This window comes from Anolis carolinensis, unplaced genomic scaffold (genome assembly GCF_035594765.1).
Source record: "Anolis carolinensis isolate JA03-04 unplaced genomic scaffold, rAnoCar3.1.pri scaffold_21, whole genome shotgun sequence".
NCBI classification, from domain to species: domain Eukaryota; kingdom Metazoa; phylum Chordata; class Lepidosauria; order Squamata; family Dactyloidae; genus Anolis; species Anolis carolinensis.
Window position 1 is genome coordinate 869253 of NW_026943831.1, and position 16301 is coordinate 885553.

A 16301-nucleotide genomic window follows, 5' to 3' on the forward strand; every position below is an offset into this window, starting at 1 on the left:
GCCAAACTTGTCACAATGAAAAATATGATGTATGCTTTGAATGAATTGTATGAAAGGAATGAATGAAGAAGATGCAATAATTTTGGAGACACCATTCTAAAAAGACTAGAGGCCTAGAAAACAACTAACTGTTGACATTGAACTGCTGACATTGATAAGTACTGTGACACTGATTAACTGATGAACTTTTGGGGAAAACAACTTGTTTACATTAATCAGAGACAATGGCTCTTTTAAGTTCAGGAAATGTTTACAAGATTCCTTATCTCAAGAAGGAAGTCAACACAAGACTCCTTGCATTTGCTGACACCAATTACTAAGAGTCAACATCTGCCAGGAAACTGAGATGGAATCAAGATGTTCCAGGATGGAAGACATCTGTCATTCATTTACAGTTTTGGGACAACATCAGCAAAATCTATATATATAAAAGAATAATGAAATTTCAGCCTAGGACAAAACAACAAAACTACACATCCCAGAAACACTAAACTTAGCAGCACAACCTGTCATCCTTGCCTTTACGTTCATACAACAACAAAAAATAAAATAAAGTCCTAATTAGAGGGAGAGGAATAATTGTTTTTATCCAATTGCTGCCAGTTAGAAGGCTAAGCTCCGTCAGGTATTTCCTATACCACCATACTTTGCCACAGCAACGCATGGCCAGGCACAGCTAGTACTATATAAGAGACTTTATTATTGTCAGAGTTTTATATCATTTCTCAAGTGAAAATGGGTAAATAATTGTAAGGATCATGACCGAAGAAAGGGGGTTGCAAGTTCAGAACCCCAACTGACGGGCGTGACAAATACAATCCAAAATTTGTGGCAAACCAGAAGAATCTGGTCCACTTGCCATGCTCAAGAGAGACGGTGTATTTGGGAATGCAGATCTGCAATGGAAGACAGAATTCTGGACACTTGGCCTCCTTTTCTCAAGGGAAGAGAAAGGAGTGCGTTTTGGAGTCATGTTCTTTTGGTTTGTTTTAAAAGTTTTGTGCCTTGGCAGATTTGCAAGGAAGCAGTCTTGTCCTAACAGGTGTCCTTCATGGCAGAAGAATGGATTAATGGTACGCATGTGTGTATGAGGATGACGGAATGTGTATATAAATGTGCATGCTGAGTAAAAAGGTGACTCCCCTTTGGTTGTTTGTTTTGTTAGCCAATGTAACTATAGGTTGAGGAATCCAATGTAGTTGCATTGAATCTGTATGTCTTATCACAGTAATGGTTTATATAGTGTGTGAAATGTTCACTCATTGTTAAAGTAAGTGTGTGGAGCTTCAGTAAGCATTCCAGCAGAGGAAGGGTTAAGTGCATAGAGTAACATGATTCAGCTTCCACTACACAACCAGACATAAGTCACTGGTAATGGAATGTGGGAGGTGACAAGTATCACTGATTAGCTTACTTATTTTTATTTATTTATTTCCAACATGTATATCCCTTATATTTATATTATCTTTATATTACTATATATTATATTATCTTTATATTACTAGCTTCTTTGCTAGTCGCCATCAATTCTGCCGGACATGTGTGTTAGCTGCGCTTGTGTACATGGCTGTAAATATCTTCAATAAAGCTCTGAACCGCTGGGATCGGCTGACAACTGACTGATGAGACTTTTATTCTTCGTGAGACTGGACAGATTGCCAGGTCTTCGGAAGGAGAGGAATTGAGACGGGAAAAGGTGAATAAGTCTCAATTAGCCTCTCACACATCTGTCATGGGACCGATTCCAAGAGCTGAGTTTACAAGCTCTTGAATCGGAGCCATAACAAGTTACACTCCTCTACAGCTCCAACGGACACCTGCCAACGAAGCATGGGAAACTCAGGAGAAGAAACCAAAACAATTTTAATGAGTAGTTTGTTTTGTAGTGACGATAGTGACACGTGGGGTAGGGTTTTGGTGATGATATTTACGTGTGGTGTGACGTTGTGACAAAGGTAATAAAGAAGGTTGCATGTAAACATTATGTCATTCTCGACTTTGCCAAGTCGTGTGTGTTCTTCAATAAAGATCCTGTTTGATAGCAGCTACCTTTGGTCTGTGTTCATGCTGGTCGTTTGAAGTAAGCGCGACACACATCAACATGCCTATACGCCAAATGTCATTCTTTGCTGTTCTGTAAAAGTTCTGCTATACCCCCTCACACTAAAAATTGCAATAAAAAAGTAGTAATTGCAATAAAAAAGTATTCATGACAGGCTTGCCCACCCCCCTTGGCTTGTGCCCCATGGCCCCCCATCCAGCGCCTGGGCCCAACGGGGAGCGGCGGCGGCGGCGGCGGCACCAGCTTTTCCCGGCTGGAAACAGTGAAGGGAGAGGCAGGGAGGCTCACGCTAGAAGCAGCCCAGGGTGGCGAGGTCCGTGCCTCTGCGCAAGCCTTCCTCTGTGGGTTCTCTAAGTGTTTTTCGGGGGGGGGGGGGGGTAGGTGAGGGAGGGGAGAGCCTGCCATGGACCAGGCTGTGGGAAGCGATGCCCGGGAGGCGAGGGATGGGCTTTATGGGGGGTGGGTTCACAGACATGGCGTGGGGAGCACTGGGAGGGAGCATTGGGGTGCTGGTCTCACTTACCATGGCCTGTGGGAAGGCAAGGCCAGCGTACAAGAGAAGCGCGACAGACAGGTTAATCATCATGCGTTAGTGCAGACTCACCTCGTTAGTGCAGACTCACCTCGCTCCCTGGCCCTTCTTCCGCACACAAAGGCCTTTCAAGGCTGCACTTGGGGACACTTTCACTCCCCACAATGAACGACCCATTTTGGGAAGGGGCTCCCATGCCCACCCCACTGCCCCCCTCTCTCCTCGGGGCCCTTTGGGAAACGTAGTGCCGAAGAGCAGGGCCGGGCAGAGGTGTCATTTGGGCCTCTTGAAGCCCCAGCCGGCATCTCGGAAGTCAGCCCCAAAATAAGACCCGAAACGTCCCCAATAAATCCATTCTGGGAGGAGGAAAAGGACCCCGCCGCTTCTAGGGTGGGACTGGGTGCAAGTTGAAACCCAGGAGCCTCATACAGTGAGGCATTTGCAACAGACAAGAAATCTCTCCTCCTGGAAACAGAGTCAAGACGGAGGCCAGGAAAAGCCTCCAAAGGCCTTGGAGATGTCGTTTCTGAGAACTGCATCGCCCAGATTTGGGGGATTTGGGAAGCTCTGCTTCAGAAAGAAGCTCTGCAAGACTGTAGTAATAATGCCTTGAGAAGAGGTTCCTTTTGCCCTCTTTGCATAATATCTGCCCTTCGTATGAGCAGAAATTTTAATATGACTCGTTTTTTCATTGAAGGAGAGGGCAGGGGTCCCGTGTGCCTCCCACCATCTAACTGTTCTTGGCAGAAACAAAGGAACCCAAATGTCCACCTGGCACGTTCACCCTAAGAGACATTTCCTTCTCCAGCCTTCAGGTTCAGGGGGCCCCTCCCCCCTCCCCCTCCCCTCCCCTTCCTCACCAGGTCGCTGACAAGCGGGATGGGCTTCCTCTTGCGCAGGTCCGGCATGCTGTCGATGCCGTAGAGACCCCCGGGTGGGCTGCAAGAAGGGGACAGGAAAGGGTCAGCGGAGGAGGACCACAAGGACCCCATCACCCCTTTCTCCCCACCCTGGGCGTTGGCTGCTAAGCAGGGTCAGCTCTGGCCAGGGCTTGGGTGGGAGACCACCTGTGGAAATTAAATTTGCTTAAGAGCTGTTGGGAATCTATGAGCTGTTAGGCTCAAAAATAACCCTCTTTCAGGGGTGATTCCTCAAAAATATATTAGAGTGGCAGAACCACGATTCATGAGCAGAAAAAGCTTACATGTGGTGAGAATGGAGAAGCCTTTGTTTTCTAGGATGGCAAAGGATTGCAAAAGTCTCCTTGAAAGTTCAAAAAGTATTTATTGAAGTAAAAAGAAATCCATTGTAGATAGAAAAGGTTTTGGAGCTAACTAGCTGTCTAAGCTAGCACTAAGGAAGGTAAGCAGGTAAAAATAACAAAGATATCTAGATAGCTACATTTTGCCTAGGAGAGTGGCCAAATGTGTCTCTCTTAGTTAGAAGACAAAGAAGAGAGATATGCCTGGCTGAATGGTCCAAGCCTTCTGGGGCAATTAACATTCCAATCTAGATAGAGGAAGTTGCCTCATACCTAAAGCGTTCACATTACAATATCAACAATGTGGGGAGTGGATGTAAAACAGGAAAGGAAGAGAGAAACCAGCAAAGGCCTATCTAGGCATGCATGGAATATATAGAGAGAGGTTTCCCTCATTCTAACCTATTCACTACATAACTAATAGACGAGACGTGTAGTCCAGGATGATATCCAACAAGAGCACCCTTGGAAATCTATGGGTCAACACGCAACTGAAAGGCACACAAACCGCACCCCCTCCAAGAAGGCATGCCGTGAGCCCTGGGGGAGGCATCCTAAGGGCAAAGTGTTGGAAATACCACCCTTCTTCAAGTCTCCACTAGTTATTTGTTACATATAGAGTTCAGATTGTATCTGTGTGTATTGGTATGCAGTTTTTCCTTAACTCTATGTTGTAGGAGGGGCTGCAGACCATATGACCAGATCTGGGATTGTTCAGGACTCAGACTCCACTTTAGACACAGTTCAATTTAGATGCCAGTAAAGACAGCCTGCTTTTAGAAGTCTGTTGAAACAGAAGGCTTCAGAGAAGAGACTCTACTAGACTCTCAGACCAGGAAGGTGCTTTAGACCAGTGGTTCTCCACCTGTGGGTCCCCAGATGTTTTGGCCTTCAACTCCCAAAAATCCTAACAACTGGTAAACTGGGATTTCTGGGAGTTGTAGGCAAAAACACCTGGGGAGGGACCCACAGATTGAGAACCTCTGCTTTAGACTTTGGATGGTCAAGATTATGAATAAGATGCCCTGTGTTACCTACACAGAGAAACTACTTCAAATTCTATCTGTAACTGGACTGATAAGCAAAGCACCTGTATGCTGAATATATGAAGTTTGTGAGTAAACCAACTATGTTACTTTTAAAGAAGTCTACTTACTTTTGGTCTGTTGAGAGCACAATTTAAACCAAGAGGCTTTAAGGGAGAGGAGATGTTTTTGGGCAACTGAAAGAAGACTTCTGAGACTCTGCTATATGTGTGAGTGTGTGTATGTTTGTCCCTAACAGTTCTGGTCACGAAGAGTGGGAAACGGCTATGCGACTGAGCAGCAGCAACAGTTCAAAGAGGTATCTAGGTATATCAGTCTAACAAATGAGAAACCTCATTGCCTTGCATGATTATTAGTGAATCTTTGCCACTAAGGAGAAGGTTGACTCAAGCATGTTTTTAGCTCTTCTTGGTGAGATTCCTGATTTCCTCAAATGGTAACGAATGCCATTTTCGAAAGGTTATGGAGATTTCCATTTCCCAAAAGGTCGTGGCATCGTTTTTTCCAAAACAAGAGGGGCATTTTGGGAAGGGAAGGGGGGCAATGAAGTGAATCCCATGAGCCGTGGGAGGGGAGGACAACGGGGACAGAGAGAGACAACCACAGCAAACGGCCCTGACGTCCCCAGCGCCAGCAAGGGTTCCGCCTGCCAATTACTCTGTCAGCTCCAGTTACATGGAAGCGATGCTTCCGACACTCCTCTCCAACCTCTTTGTGGAGGCACAAAGCCAACCAAGAGAGAAGGCAAGGCAAGTGGGAGGCAGATGCCGTGCCCCTGCCTTTTTTGGAGGTGTAAGCTGGCCATGAAAATGACCAAAATCTGGCTACTGGTATTTAAAAACAAACCCTCTAAAATCAGGACCATAAATAAAGAACACCACTCAGAAGAATTCCAGAGAAGAATCAATCAGGGCCAGCTAACTCCTCTCAACAATGGATTCCCCCTGGCAGTAAGCAGTCAGACCTTGAAGCTGCAAGGCCATTCAATGCTACTCAAGGTGATTAATTACAACAATGGCAACATTCACACTTGCCTCCAACAGACAAGAGCTCTTTCTCTCTCCCACCCTGGACATTATTCCACAGGGAGGTACAGTAGAGTCTCACTTATCCAACGTTCTGGATTATCCAGCACATTTTTGTAGTCAATGATTTCAAAACATCATGATATTTTGGTGCTAAATTCATAAATACAGTAATTCCTTCATAGCATTACTGCGTATTGAACTACTTTTTCTGTCAAATTTGTAGTTAAACATGATGTTTTGGTGCTTAATTTGTAAAATCATAACCTACTTTGATGTTTAATAGGTTTTTCCTTAATCCCTCCTTATTATCCAACATATTTGCTTATCCAACATTCTGCCGGCCCGTTTATGTTGGATAAATGAGACTCTACTGTAAATCAACCCCACTGGCCTAGTTTCCAACAGACCCCACAACCTCTGAGGATGCCTGCCACAGGTGTGGGAGAAACGTCAGTAGAGAACGAGGCCAGACAGCCCGGAAAACTCACAGGAACACAGCGATTCCAGCCATGAAAGCCTTCGACAACACTGCATGGATTACAGGATGCACAGGGACACCCCGGAGGCCCCCAGGTCCACTTACCCTCCTTTGAGCCACGGTGACTTTGAGGGGTCTCCATCGTCCTGGCCCTGAAATGACGGGAAAGAAGACAAAGGGGTCATTTTGGGCAAAGCTTAATGCAGAGCGGCGGAGTTTGGAGCGGGCGAGAGAGGCATTTCATGCGAGGAAGGGGCAGCCATGCCTTCGGAGGCCGGGACAGAGGCGCAGTGGACGCAGCGCATGCGGGCAGGGCTCACACGTGGGGAGGGGCCCCACGGGAGGCTACGGGTCAGGCCCACAAACCCAAGCCAGTCCAGGGCCACAGAGCCATCCCCATGTTCATAACAACATTTCTGCAGACATCGTTTTTCAAGGACCATTCACCCAAAATTAACAACGCAACCGTCAGGCCAACCATTGCCATCGTGTTTCCTGCTCCCCTGGAACCTGCAGAAGGCACACGACCCATAAGTAACCTCCGAGGGGCTCTGGCCCTGAAGCCTCAAAGCAGAGGAAGACAGAAAGCCCGGCATCCGGGATGCTGTTCGAATGAGCACAACCCAACCGAGGAACAACACTCAACCCAGACACAGGCCACCGCCACCTTCATATTTTGACAATGGCTACTCTGACCAAACTCCTCTTTTTCAAGTAAATAAAGGGAAATAGCTGAAGCCAATGCAAAAAGGTTGAAAGGCAGCGATGGCAGGGAAGGGAGCTTCAGCGGCAAGCAAGGGTCAATCCGCGACACGTGAGAGAGTTTTCCAAGCAGGGTGAATGCAAAACGGAAGAGCAAGGTGCCACGGGATGTGGAACACCAAAGCAACAACCCCACAGGGAGCAACGCACTTCCGGAGGCATCACCATCCTGGACAAGGATCGGGGAAAGAAAGTGTGCAGGGACCAGGACAGCCACGCAGCCACATCCTTTAACCATAAATAAACCCCATAAATAAATGAATAAATGAGAGCTAATAATGTTGGAGACAGCATTCTAAAAGACTGATATCTGGAAAACAACTACACTCAGAAACTGCATCTAAAAGTTGCTGAACTGCTGACATTGATAAGAACTGTGATAATGATGAACTGTTGACGTTGATGAAATTTAGGGGGAAAACAACGTGTTAACATTAATCAGAGACAATGGCTCTTTTAAGTTAAGGAAATGTTTACAATGTTAAGAAGGAAGTCAACACAAAGCTTCTTGCGTTACCAACACCAATTACACAGAGTCAACATCTGTCGGGAAACTGAGGTGGAGCCAGGATGTTTCAGGATGGAAAACGTCTGTCAGTAATTTACAACTTTGGGACAACGTCTGCGAAATATTGCTGTATAAAAGACCTTATGACAATCCAAAAATGTGACAGACAGCGACGCTGTTCACCGGCCATGTTCTGCTCCTTGCGAAGGAGAGAAATAATGTGCCTTGGAGTGTCAGATCTGCAATGGACACTTGACCGTCTTTTCCCAAGAAAAGAGAAAGGATTGTGTTGTGGAGTCATTTTTTTTTTGGTGTTTTAGAAGCATTTTAGATGTTTTGGAACTATGCGTTGGCAAGCTACAGGGAAAGCAGGGTCTGGCCAAAATGCAGGTGGAAGAATGGAGAAATTGTGATGTATGCATGAGGATAAATGCATGTATGTGTGTGTGAATGCTGAGCAAAAACGTAACCCACCTTTGTCTGTTTGTTACCCAATGTAACTGTACGTTGTTTCTGTATCTAATGTAGTTACCTAGAATCTGTATCTCTGTGTGCTCAATGTCATTGTTTGTGTAAAAGTTCTGATCTACCTCTCACACTGGAAATTGCAATAAAAAGAACCTTTGTTTAAAAAGTATTCATGACAGCTGCCTGCCTGCCTGCCCGCCCTTGGCTTCCCTCTTTTGCCACTTCCACCCCATTGGGATCCATGTAATGAAGGCGTCATCTGGCCAATATTGCAGCTCCACCGCTGCTGCATCCTCCTCCTCCTCCCCACACCATGAATCCACTCCACTCTTGATCCCAGAATCCCCAGCCCAATTCACACAAACTGCATGCATGTCATGGCTAGAAATGGCAGGAAGCGCCTGCAGAAACAGAGAGGAAGGATAGGCCAGACAGGAGCGGAAACCGTCCTCTTTTGCCCACGCTCACAAACACACAGGCAAAAGCACCACCGTCCGCATCATCTGCGCTTCCTCCCAAGTGACACAGGCCATGCTTAAGGCAGGGATGGGGTGTGGGGTGGGGGTGGGGAGGGGTCCCATGTGCCCAGCCAAAGCCACCAAGGGAGAGGCACGTGTGCACGGAGCGTCATGCAGAAACACCGCCGTCACCGCCGTGAGGACGGAGGCCAAAGGCAGAGAGACACGCAAAGGACAGTAAGTAGTGTATAACCTGAAGCTCTGCTCTACTTCCTTCTGCAAAAGAGGAAAAGAAGAGGAAAAGGGAGGAGAGAGAAAGAAAGAAGGAGAGGGAAGGAGACGGTTGGTTAGCACGGGACAGGCCTCCCCCCCCTCCCCCCGCCAAGCCGGGCTTTGCCAAGAGGAGCCCAGCCCGTCCGCACGGTCTCCTTCTTCCGGATCAAGAAAGAAGCAAACGGCAGACTTGTTGACGGAAAGCAGAGAAGGGTTCTCAATGAAACCCCTGGAACATATAGCCGAGCCCATGAAATGAGGGTGGGACTGGGACCCTCTTCATCATCCCATGTCTCAAGGGAGCCCCCAACACTCCCATTGCGCACCGCCATGCGCCTTAAGGCTTCTAGCAAGGAAACTCAGCCAACACACACTTCCATTGCCTCCCTTGAAATAGAACGTAGTTTTTGCTGTATTGCACACGCAGCAAGGCCCACTCCTCAGGCCCACGAGACAGGAACCATTTCCCCACCAACCCACCCTCAAGCACCCAATGCTTCAGCTTCACTAGGAACTACTGGGTTTTGATTGGCATACTAAGGGCCCCAAAGTGCAAAGGGAGAGGGGGTTGGGGTCTCCCGGGTCCCCTCCAAGGGCCCATAGGGCTTTCCCCTTCCGGAGTCCCCTAAATGGCCACCACGAAGCCCCAATCACAACAAACTGCCTGCAGAGGAAAAGGCCACCAATTCCGGCTCAGGCTTCAATGATTTCACAGGAACTGTATGCACTTATACGAGGGCTATCCACAAAGTAGGTTACGTTTTGGATTTTAAAAAGGACAAAGTATAGGAGAAATCATTTACCATAGGCAGCTGAAAGACACATCCCAATACTACAATCTCACGTAATCCCCATTGAAATCTAGGCACGTCTCAGATAGATAAATGAGTTTGAAAAGGTCTGCCCCAGTACATTTGCTGCCTCTCTCCTCCGTTTCCAACAATGGGGGCGTGGCTGGCAGCACAGCGTTTTGGCTCCGCTGCAGGAAGGGAGAAGGGGGAAGAGCTGAGGACACAAGCAGGGAATTTACTGGGGCAGACCTTTTCAAACTCATTTATCTATATGAGACATGCCTAGATTTCAATGGGGATTACATGAGATTGTATTATTGGGATGTGTCTTTCAGCTGCATGTGGTAAATTATTTCTCCTATACTTTGTCCTTTTTAAAATCCAAAATGTAACCTACTTTGTGGATAGCCCTCGTATTAAGAGGCTGTGTCTCAGTGCAACATTTTGATGGTGGGTTGCTGTGAGTTTTCCAGGCTGTCTGGCCATGTTCCAGAAGCATTCTCTCCCTATGTTTCACCCACATCTAGACTTCACAACCTCTGAGGATGCCTACCATAGATATGGGCGAAAAGTCAGGAGAGAATGCTTCTGGAACATTGGCAGACAGTCCAGAAAACTCACAGTAACCCAGCAATTCCGGTTATGAAAGCCTTCAACAACATTTTGATGGTCTCTCTCTCTCTCTCTCTCTCTCGAGTGCAAACAAGGAAGAGGAAACAACAGGATCGACTGAGGCGACCAGATAAAATATTGGATGCCCCTTCATAAGGCATGGTTGCACATGGAGACGCAGGGAGACAAAACATATTGATTAATGGATTCGTTGAAAATAAATAAATAACCAAAGCACATGGCAACCACTCATCTTCAACATGAAGGGGAGGTCTGGACTGGCCACGTGGCTGTGGTGAGCCTTCAAGGCGCTTGAGACCTACAGCAACCCTGCCTTGAGGTATTTTCTCAGCAAGTTCTGTTCAGAGCGCATTGGCCTTTGCCAATGCTCCGGAGACCGAAACAATGGCAGAGGAGGGGGAGTAGCCTTATATGTCAAAAACAATTATGCCGCAGAAGAGATGCAAGGCTGCAGTACAAATGCCACACTGGCTCTCATTATGATTTAAGCTCAACAGGGAGACACTATTATGATGACCAGGAGGGAAGCCACACTCCACTTTGCCTTCCAAAGAGGTTTTGCCAAAAGCAAAGGGACAAGGGGTCATGCGGACCAGGCCGGGGCGGAGGAATCCAACCTCAGGGCAGCAAAGGGGCCTCTTCTTGGCCAAGGCTTGGCGGTGGTCAGAAAGGGACTCAGATCTTGGGGAGATGGGCAGGTCCCTTTCTCACTACTGGCCTCCCCCTGCCCCGCCTTTCAATTCTCAGCCTCACATTCCTTACTCCAAAGACGCACACGAGCACCATGTACAACAGACAGATCCACATGCCACAGAATGAACAGGTGGGGAACATTCCTGCTGTTGCTTCGTCTTCTTCGCCTCCCATCTGTTGCCTTCAAAGACAACTCGGGCAACGTGATGCTACAAGAGCTGGCTCGCTCTCAGCCGCTCTCCCTCGCTCCTCCTTGTGTCACTCTCTGGTGCCAAATGAAAGGCGCATGGAATAAGGATAAAGAGTGCCAAGCTCCCCCAAAGCGGGAGGCAGCGCTGATTGGCAAGGGCTTGTTTTGCTTTGTTTTGAGTCACGGCACGAAAATGATTGCGGGGCCTTGCAATCAGGACCGGCCTCTGTTTGCCAATCAGCGCCGCCGAGAGAGATGGCCCCGCCTTCTTTGTGCCTCGCATTTCGCGCAGCCTTCCTGGACGGGTGCGGGGAAGCGCTCCGCTGGGGCAAAGCGCTGCCGACCCTGTGCCAGGTTTCATACAGACCCGGGTTACACGCGCCGTGACCGGGCCACAGGGCAGGCGCAGGAGCATCCCCATCTTCCGGAGTCATCCCTAATTGGCCCACTTTCCCCACCACACGAGAACCGCTCTCTTTTGACTGCCGCTCATTACCATCGGCAATCTTCTGTGACACCCAGAACTCTCCCATAATATATGTTAGGAGCTCACAATTTACCCAGAATGTTTTTGGGAGCCTGCAGCTTTCATTTTAATTTCAGAGGATTACAGAAAGGAGGCTGGCTTACAAGTCCTGGCTCAGGGCCACAAAAGCCAGGCAGCCGTGAGACTGTGGCCTGTCCACAATGGGGTCTCAGGTGCAAATAGCAGCACCTGGTACTTGGACAATTGGAGCTTGGATGGGGGACTTGCAAGGGAGACCAGAGCCTGGAGGCTCTATTTCAGAGGAAGGCAATGAGGCCACCCATCGCTGAACATTCCCTCCCAAGCAAGAGACCCTCTGACATGCATGGATGGGCTCACTAGGCCACACGGCCAGGCCCTTTTGGCGAACCTGTTTACACCGAGTTGTACCTGAGTAGATCTCCTCGGCAGAGGAAGCCCAGCTGGCCTCCTGGGCCAGATCCTTCAAGAGCCGCCGGCGCATCTGCCTCTTCTCCCGCAGGACGTTCTTGAAGTTGTTGATGCACTTGTTCAGATATATGGTCTCTGCACAGACCTTCTCCAGGCTCATGGGCCGGCACCCGTTTGGCTGCACAGAGGCTGAATCAGGTTCCTCAGGGGCCAGAACGGGGTCTTTGGGGGGCAAAACGGAGTCTTTGGGAGGCAAAACGGGGTCGGAGAACGAGGGCACCTCCTCCACGCAGACCCCAGCATCTGAAGGGGGGCCTGGTTCGGGGCCAGGGACATCCTCCTCATCATTGTCATCCTTTGGGGTGTCCTGGGACGCACATGGGGCAGCCCTGGGTGGTGAGCCCACGCTGTCGTTGCTCAGGGTGGTATTGGCCTGGCTCTCGGAAGACACACTCAGAGGGCTTTCCGCCAAGGAGTCCATGCGGCTCTGCCGGCCGGAGCTGCAGAGGGCGGGCTCGCTCCCCCTGCGGAGGCCCTTCTCGCTCTCAAGGAGGACTTCGGGGTCACCGGTCTCCAGTTTGTGGAAGACCACTTGCAGGGCAGAGCGGAAGTGGTTGAGTGCCTTGCCCAGCTTGTTGGTGTAGAACCGCATGTCCACAAGGTCGATGCTCTCCCGGGAATGCTCCAGGAAGTACTGGGAATTCTCCAAGACGTCCCTGAAGACCTGGTCGGCCGGGTCTTGCTCGTTCAGGTCGATCTGGATCATATCTTTCAGGGTCTCGCTGCTGCCCACCAGCTTGCGCACGGCCACCTCGCAGGCGGGAGGAAGGGTCGCTGCCGGCGGGGCCTCTTCCAGGAGGCTGCCCTGCTCTGGGCTCAGGAATTCCAGCGTGGAGGCCGCCTCGCAGTCCGTTTCGCTCTCGGCGGGAGTCAACAGTCCCCCGGCCTTTTCCTCCTCCTCCGCAGGGGAGGTGTTCTCTTGGGGGGCACTTGCCACCTCCAACCCATGCTCCCCTCCCTCGGATGCAATGGGCTCCTTGTCTGGGAGGTGTAAGTGTTCTGCTGAGGGCAGGGACCCCCCTTCGTAGCAGTTTTCAGGCCCATGGCCTTCTGGAGTCTTTGCGGAAGCACCACGTGTGCAGGAGGAAGGAGTGCTGCCATTGTGCAAAGCATCCTTGTTATTGCTAAATGTTTGCCCCCGACTGCCAAGCTCAGGGGTCAAGTGGGTGAGCTTTGGTGGGGGACCTGACCTCTCTCCTCCACCCCAAGTTTCCTGGATGGCCTCCTCACGCCCAACCCAATCTGGCTCCGGTCGGATCTGACCGTCTCCCTCCGTTCTCACACCACCGCTGCCCTGAAGAGCTCCAGGTGCCCAGCAGTTTGGCGATGGCAAGCCCTCCAACTGGACTACATGGTCCAGCTGGCCATTCGGGAGACTTGGTTCCCCTCCGGCCACAATGGTGACCCCTGCGTTCTGCAAGAGAATTGACTTCTGGAGAATGATGTCCCGCTGGTTGTCATCAGATAGTTTCACAACCAAAGGCCGGGGGGACAATCGGACGCCCCCTGTTGTGCTGGATCGGTAGGCCTCCTTGACGTAAGCGCCACACTGGATGCCGTTGAAGCAGCAATACTTAGAAAGGAAGCTCCAGATGAGCTCCTTGGCGTCCTCCCCCTTCTGCTCTGGGATGCCATAGAAGTACAGGAGAGGCTCCCGGCCGGGGGTCTTGGAGAGGGGCTTCCGGGCCCTGGTTCCTGCAGGACGTTTGCCTGCAGCTCCCCCGCTGTTCTGAAGGCCTTCGATCTCACTCAGGACGGTGTCAACACAACTGGAGACTTCATCCACGGAGCCCTTGATCAGGGTCAGGTGCTGCTGGAGCTCCGCGATCTCGCTCTGGATGCGGCTGATCCCTCTCAGCTCCTTCACGATGTACTCGATGACGTCCGCAGAACGGTCCCTGGGCTTGTACCGGCCGGATGCGTGGCCTGAGTTCTTCCTGGGGAGACGGGGCCCTTCTCTCTCCTCAGCGCCCCTCCTGCAGTCTGTGCCGGGAGTCTGAGACTCAGGGCTCGGGGGGCTCTTGCTTCGCTTGTGGGGGCTCTCCAAAGCGCGGCGCTCGGCCACCTTCCCCAGGTCCCGCTGAACCTCCTGGATGGAAGCGGCCACCCGTGGCGCGTTGAGGTAGCCATCCCAGGCCAGCCACGCCGCCTCCTCCGCCTCCTCTGACCACTGGCCTTTGCTGGCCCTGCCGCTCTTCTGCTGGACGTGAGGGAAGTCCTGGCCGGTGGGAGTCCTCTTGACCCCGCAGACAAAGGCGTCCGCTTCTATTTCGACCGGGGAGAGTGGGCGGTGGTGGTTCTGCCCCAGGGAGACCTCGCCGGCCGGGCCTTGGAGGACCTTCTTCATCTTCTCCCCAAACAACGGTCGGGGCTCCTGTTCCTCGGAGAGCCGGCAGGCAAAGAGCGTCAGGAGAGACTTCTCGAGGAGGACCGCTGCGGCATCTCCTGGCCTCTGGACCCCTCCGTTAGCAGCGTACATAATCAGCGGCCACTCGGGCTCCTTCTCTCATAATGGCCCACGCGCCCGAGGTCGGTGCCCCTCGCTGCCCCGCAAGGCAAGGTGTGCATCCGTGCAGGAGGGAGCTGGAAGAGAAGGGACACAGGCACGGCCCCCAAGTCAGAGTCAAGGGAGGAGGAGGAGGAGGAGACCCCACGCACAACCACACACACGCAGGCACACGCAGGCACACGCAGACAACACGTGGCAGCTTTGGTAATGCAATCAACAGAATTGCTCCCATGCAGCAAAACAAATCTTTTTTTTGCCAACCATTTCATCTCACCTGCTGCTCGGTTTAAACTGCTTAGCTGGATACTGGACCCTGAGTCGGTGGGCTTCAGCGGGGAAATGGGAATCCTTGTACCTTTGCCCAGTTCTCTCATCATTTTAATTATCACTTCGCTTTTGTATGGCGGTTTTTATTTAATTATTACATTATTCCCCTAAATGAGGTTCACAATGATGTTTTATTCTGTTTAAACTTTTGTTGATGATGCTTGATTTGTTTTGTATGTATTTTATTCCTTTTTTAGTGGTTATTTGGGCTTGGCCCCATGTTAGCCACCCCGAGTCCCTACGGGGAGATGGAGGCGGGGTACAAAAATAAAGTTATTAATATTATTATTATTATTATTGACACAACAACATAGTCTGACACAGCAAGCAAGATAGATTTCGTATCACAAGTCGAACACTTCCCAAACATTTAGGACTGTGTGTGAGGTATTTTCGGATGATGCGCGCAGATCCCAGCAGGGTGGCAGATCGTAATTTTGTCAATGTCTATTGTTTATTATTATTATTATTGTTGTTGTTGTTGTTATTATCCTTCTTCTCTGACTACTTCAGCAAGGAAAACCACCCTTCGCCCTTCCGCAGCTTCTCTCGTCCAGATCCAGAGCAAGAAGAATTAGGTCTTTTAAGACGGGACTTTTGCCAAAACTGGACTCACAGGATGCATACTTTGTAAGCCGCTTTGAGTTCCGTTATTGGGGGAACGGTGGGATATTACTGGTGATGATGATGATGATGATGATGACATTCCTCCCATTTACCGTAATCCTACAGTAATTCTACATTACACCCATTTCACTCATGGGCTTTGCCTACATATTGGCTCTGCATCTTACCACGGAGTCCATGGGTCTACTTTACGAGTGGGGCAACCTGGGATGGCACTTTGTGGGGGGGGGGGGGACCTTTCTGGGCCGGTTCCTGCTCAGCACAGAAGCCCATTCCCTGTTGAGATTGAAGTCTCTCTTAGCAGAGATGATGGATCGGGTGGAAGAACGGCCGGACTGGGCATGCCCAATGGCTCTTCTACGGCCGCATCTCCCAACGGTCCATGGTCTCACCAGTTGGACCAGGACAACAAGGGAATGCTTGTGGTCTCAAGCAGAGGGAGGGATATAACGAGTGTTTCCTACCCCATTAACTGAGCCCCAGAGGTAGGGGGGTGCAGGGCGGTGCTTTGGGGAGCTGGCAAAGAGAGGAAGGCTCTGTTCCATCTCGATGGCCCCTTTCCTCCCACAACCGCGACAGTCCTTTCCCCTTTCATAGAATCATAGAATCATAGAATAGTAGAGTTGGAAGAGACCTCATGGGCCATCCAGTCCAACCCCCTGCAAGAAGCAGGAAATCG

The 16301-nt window shown here is 50.2% G+C and overlaps 1 protein-coding gene across 1 annotated transcript in view; it reads right to left on the reverse strand.

The window, feature by feature from the left end:
* The window catches only part of LOC100565343 (uncharacterized), a 290729-nt gene that overhangs the window by 97475 nt on the left and 176953 nt on the right, over positions 1-16301 (reverse strand). The window contains exons 13-14 of the mRNA XM_062966504.1: positions 6513-6553; positions 3455-3533 (exon numbers count right to left, since the gene is read on the reverse strand). Of these exons, the coding sequence (XP_062822574.1) occupies positions 3455-3533; positions 6513-6553 (120 nt within the window). The remainder of the gene's footprint in view (positions 1-3454; positions 3534-6512; positions 6554-16301) is intronic.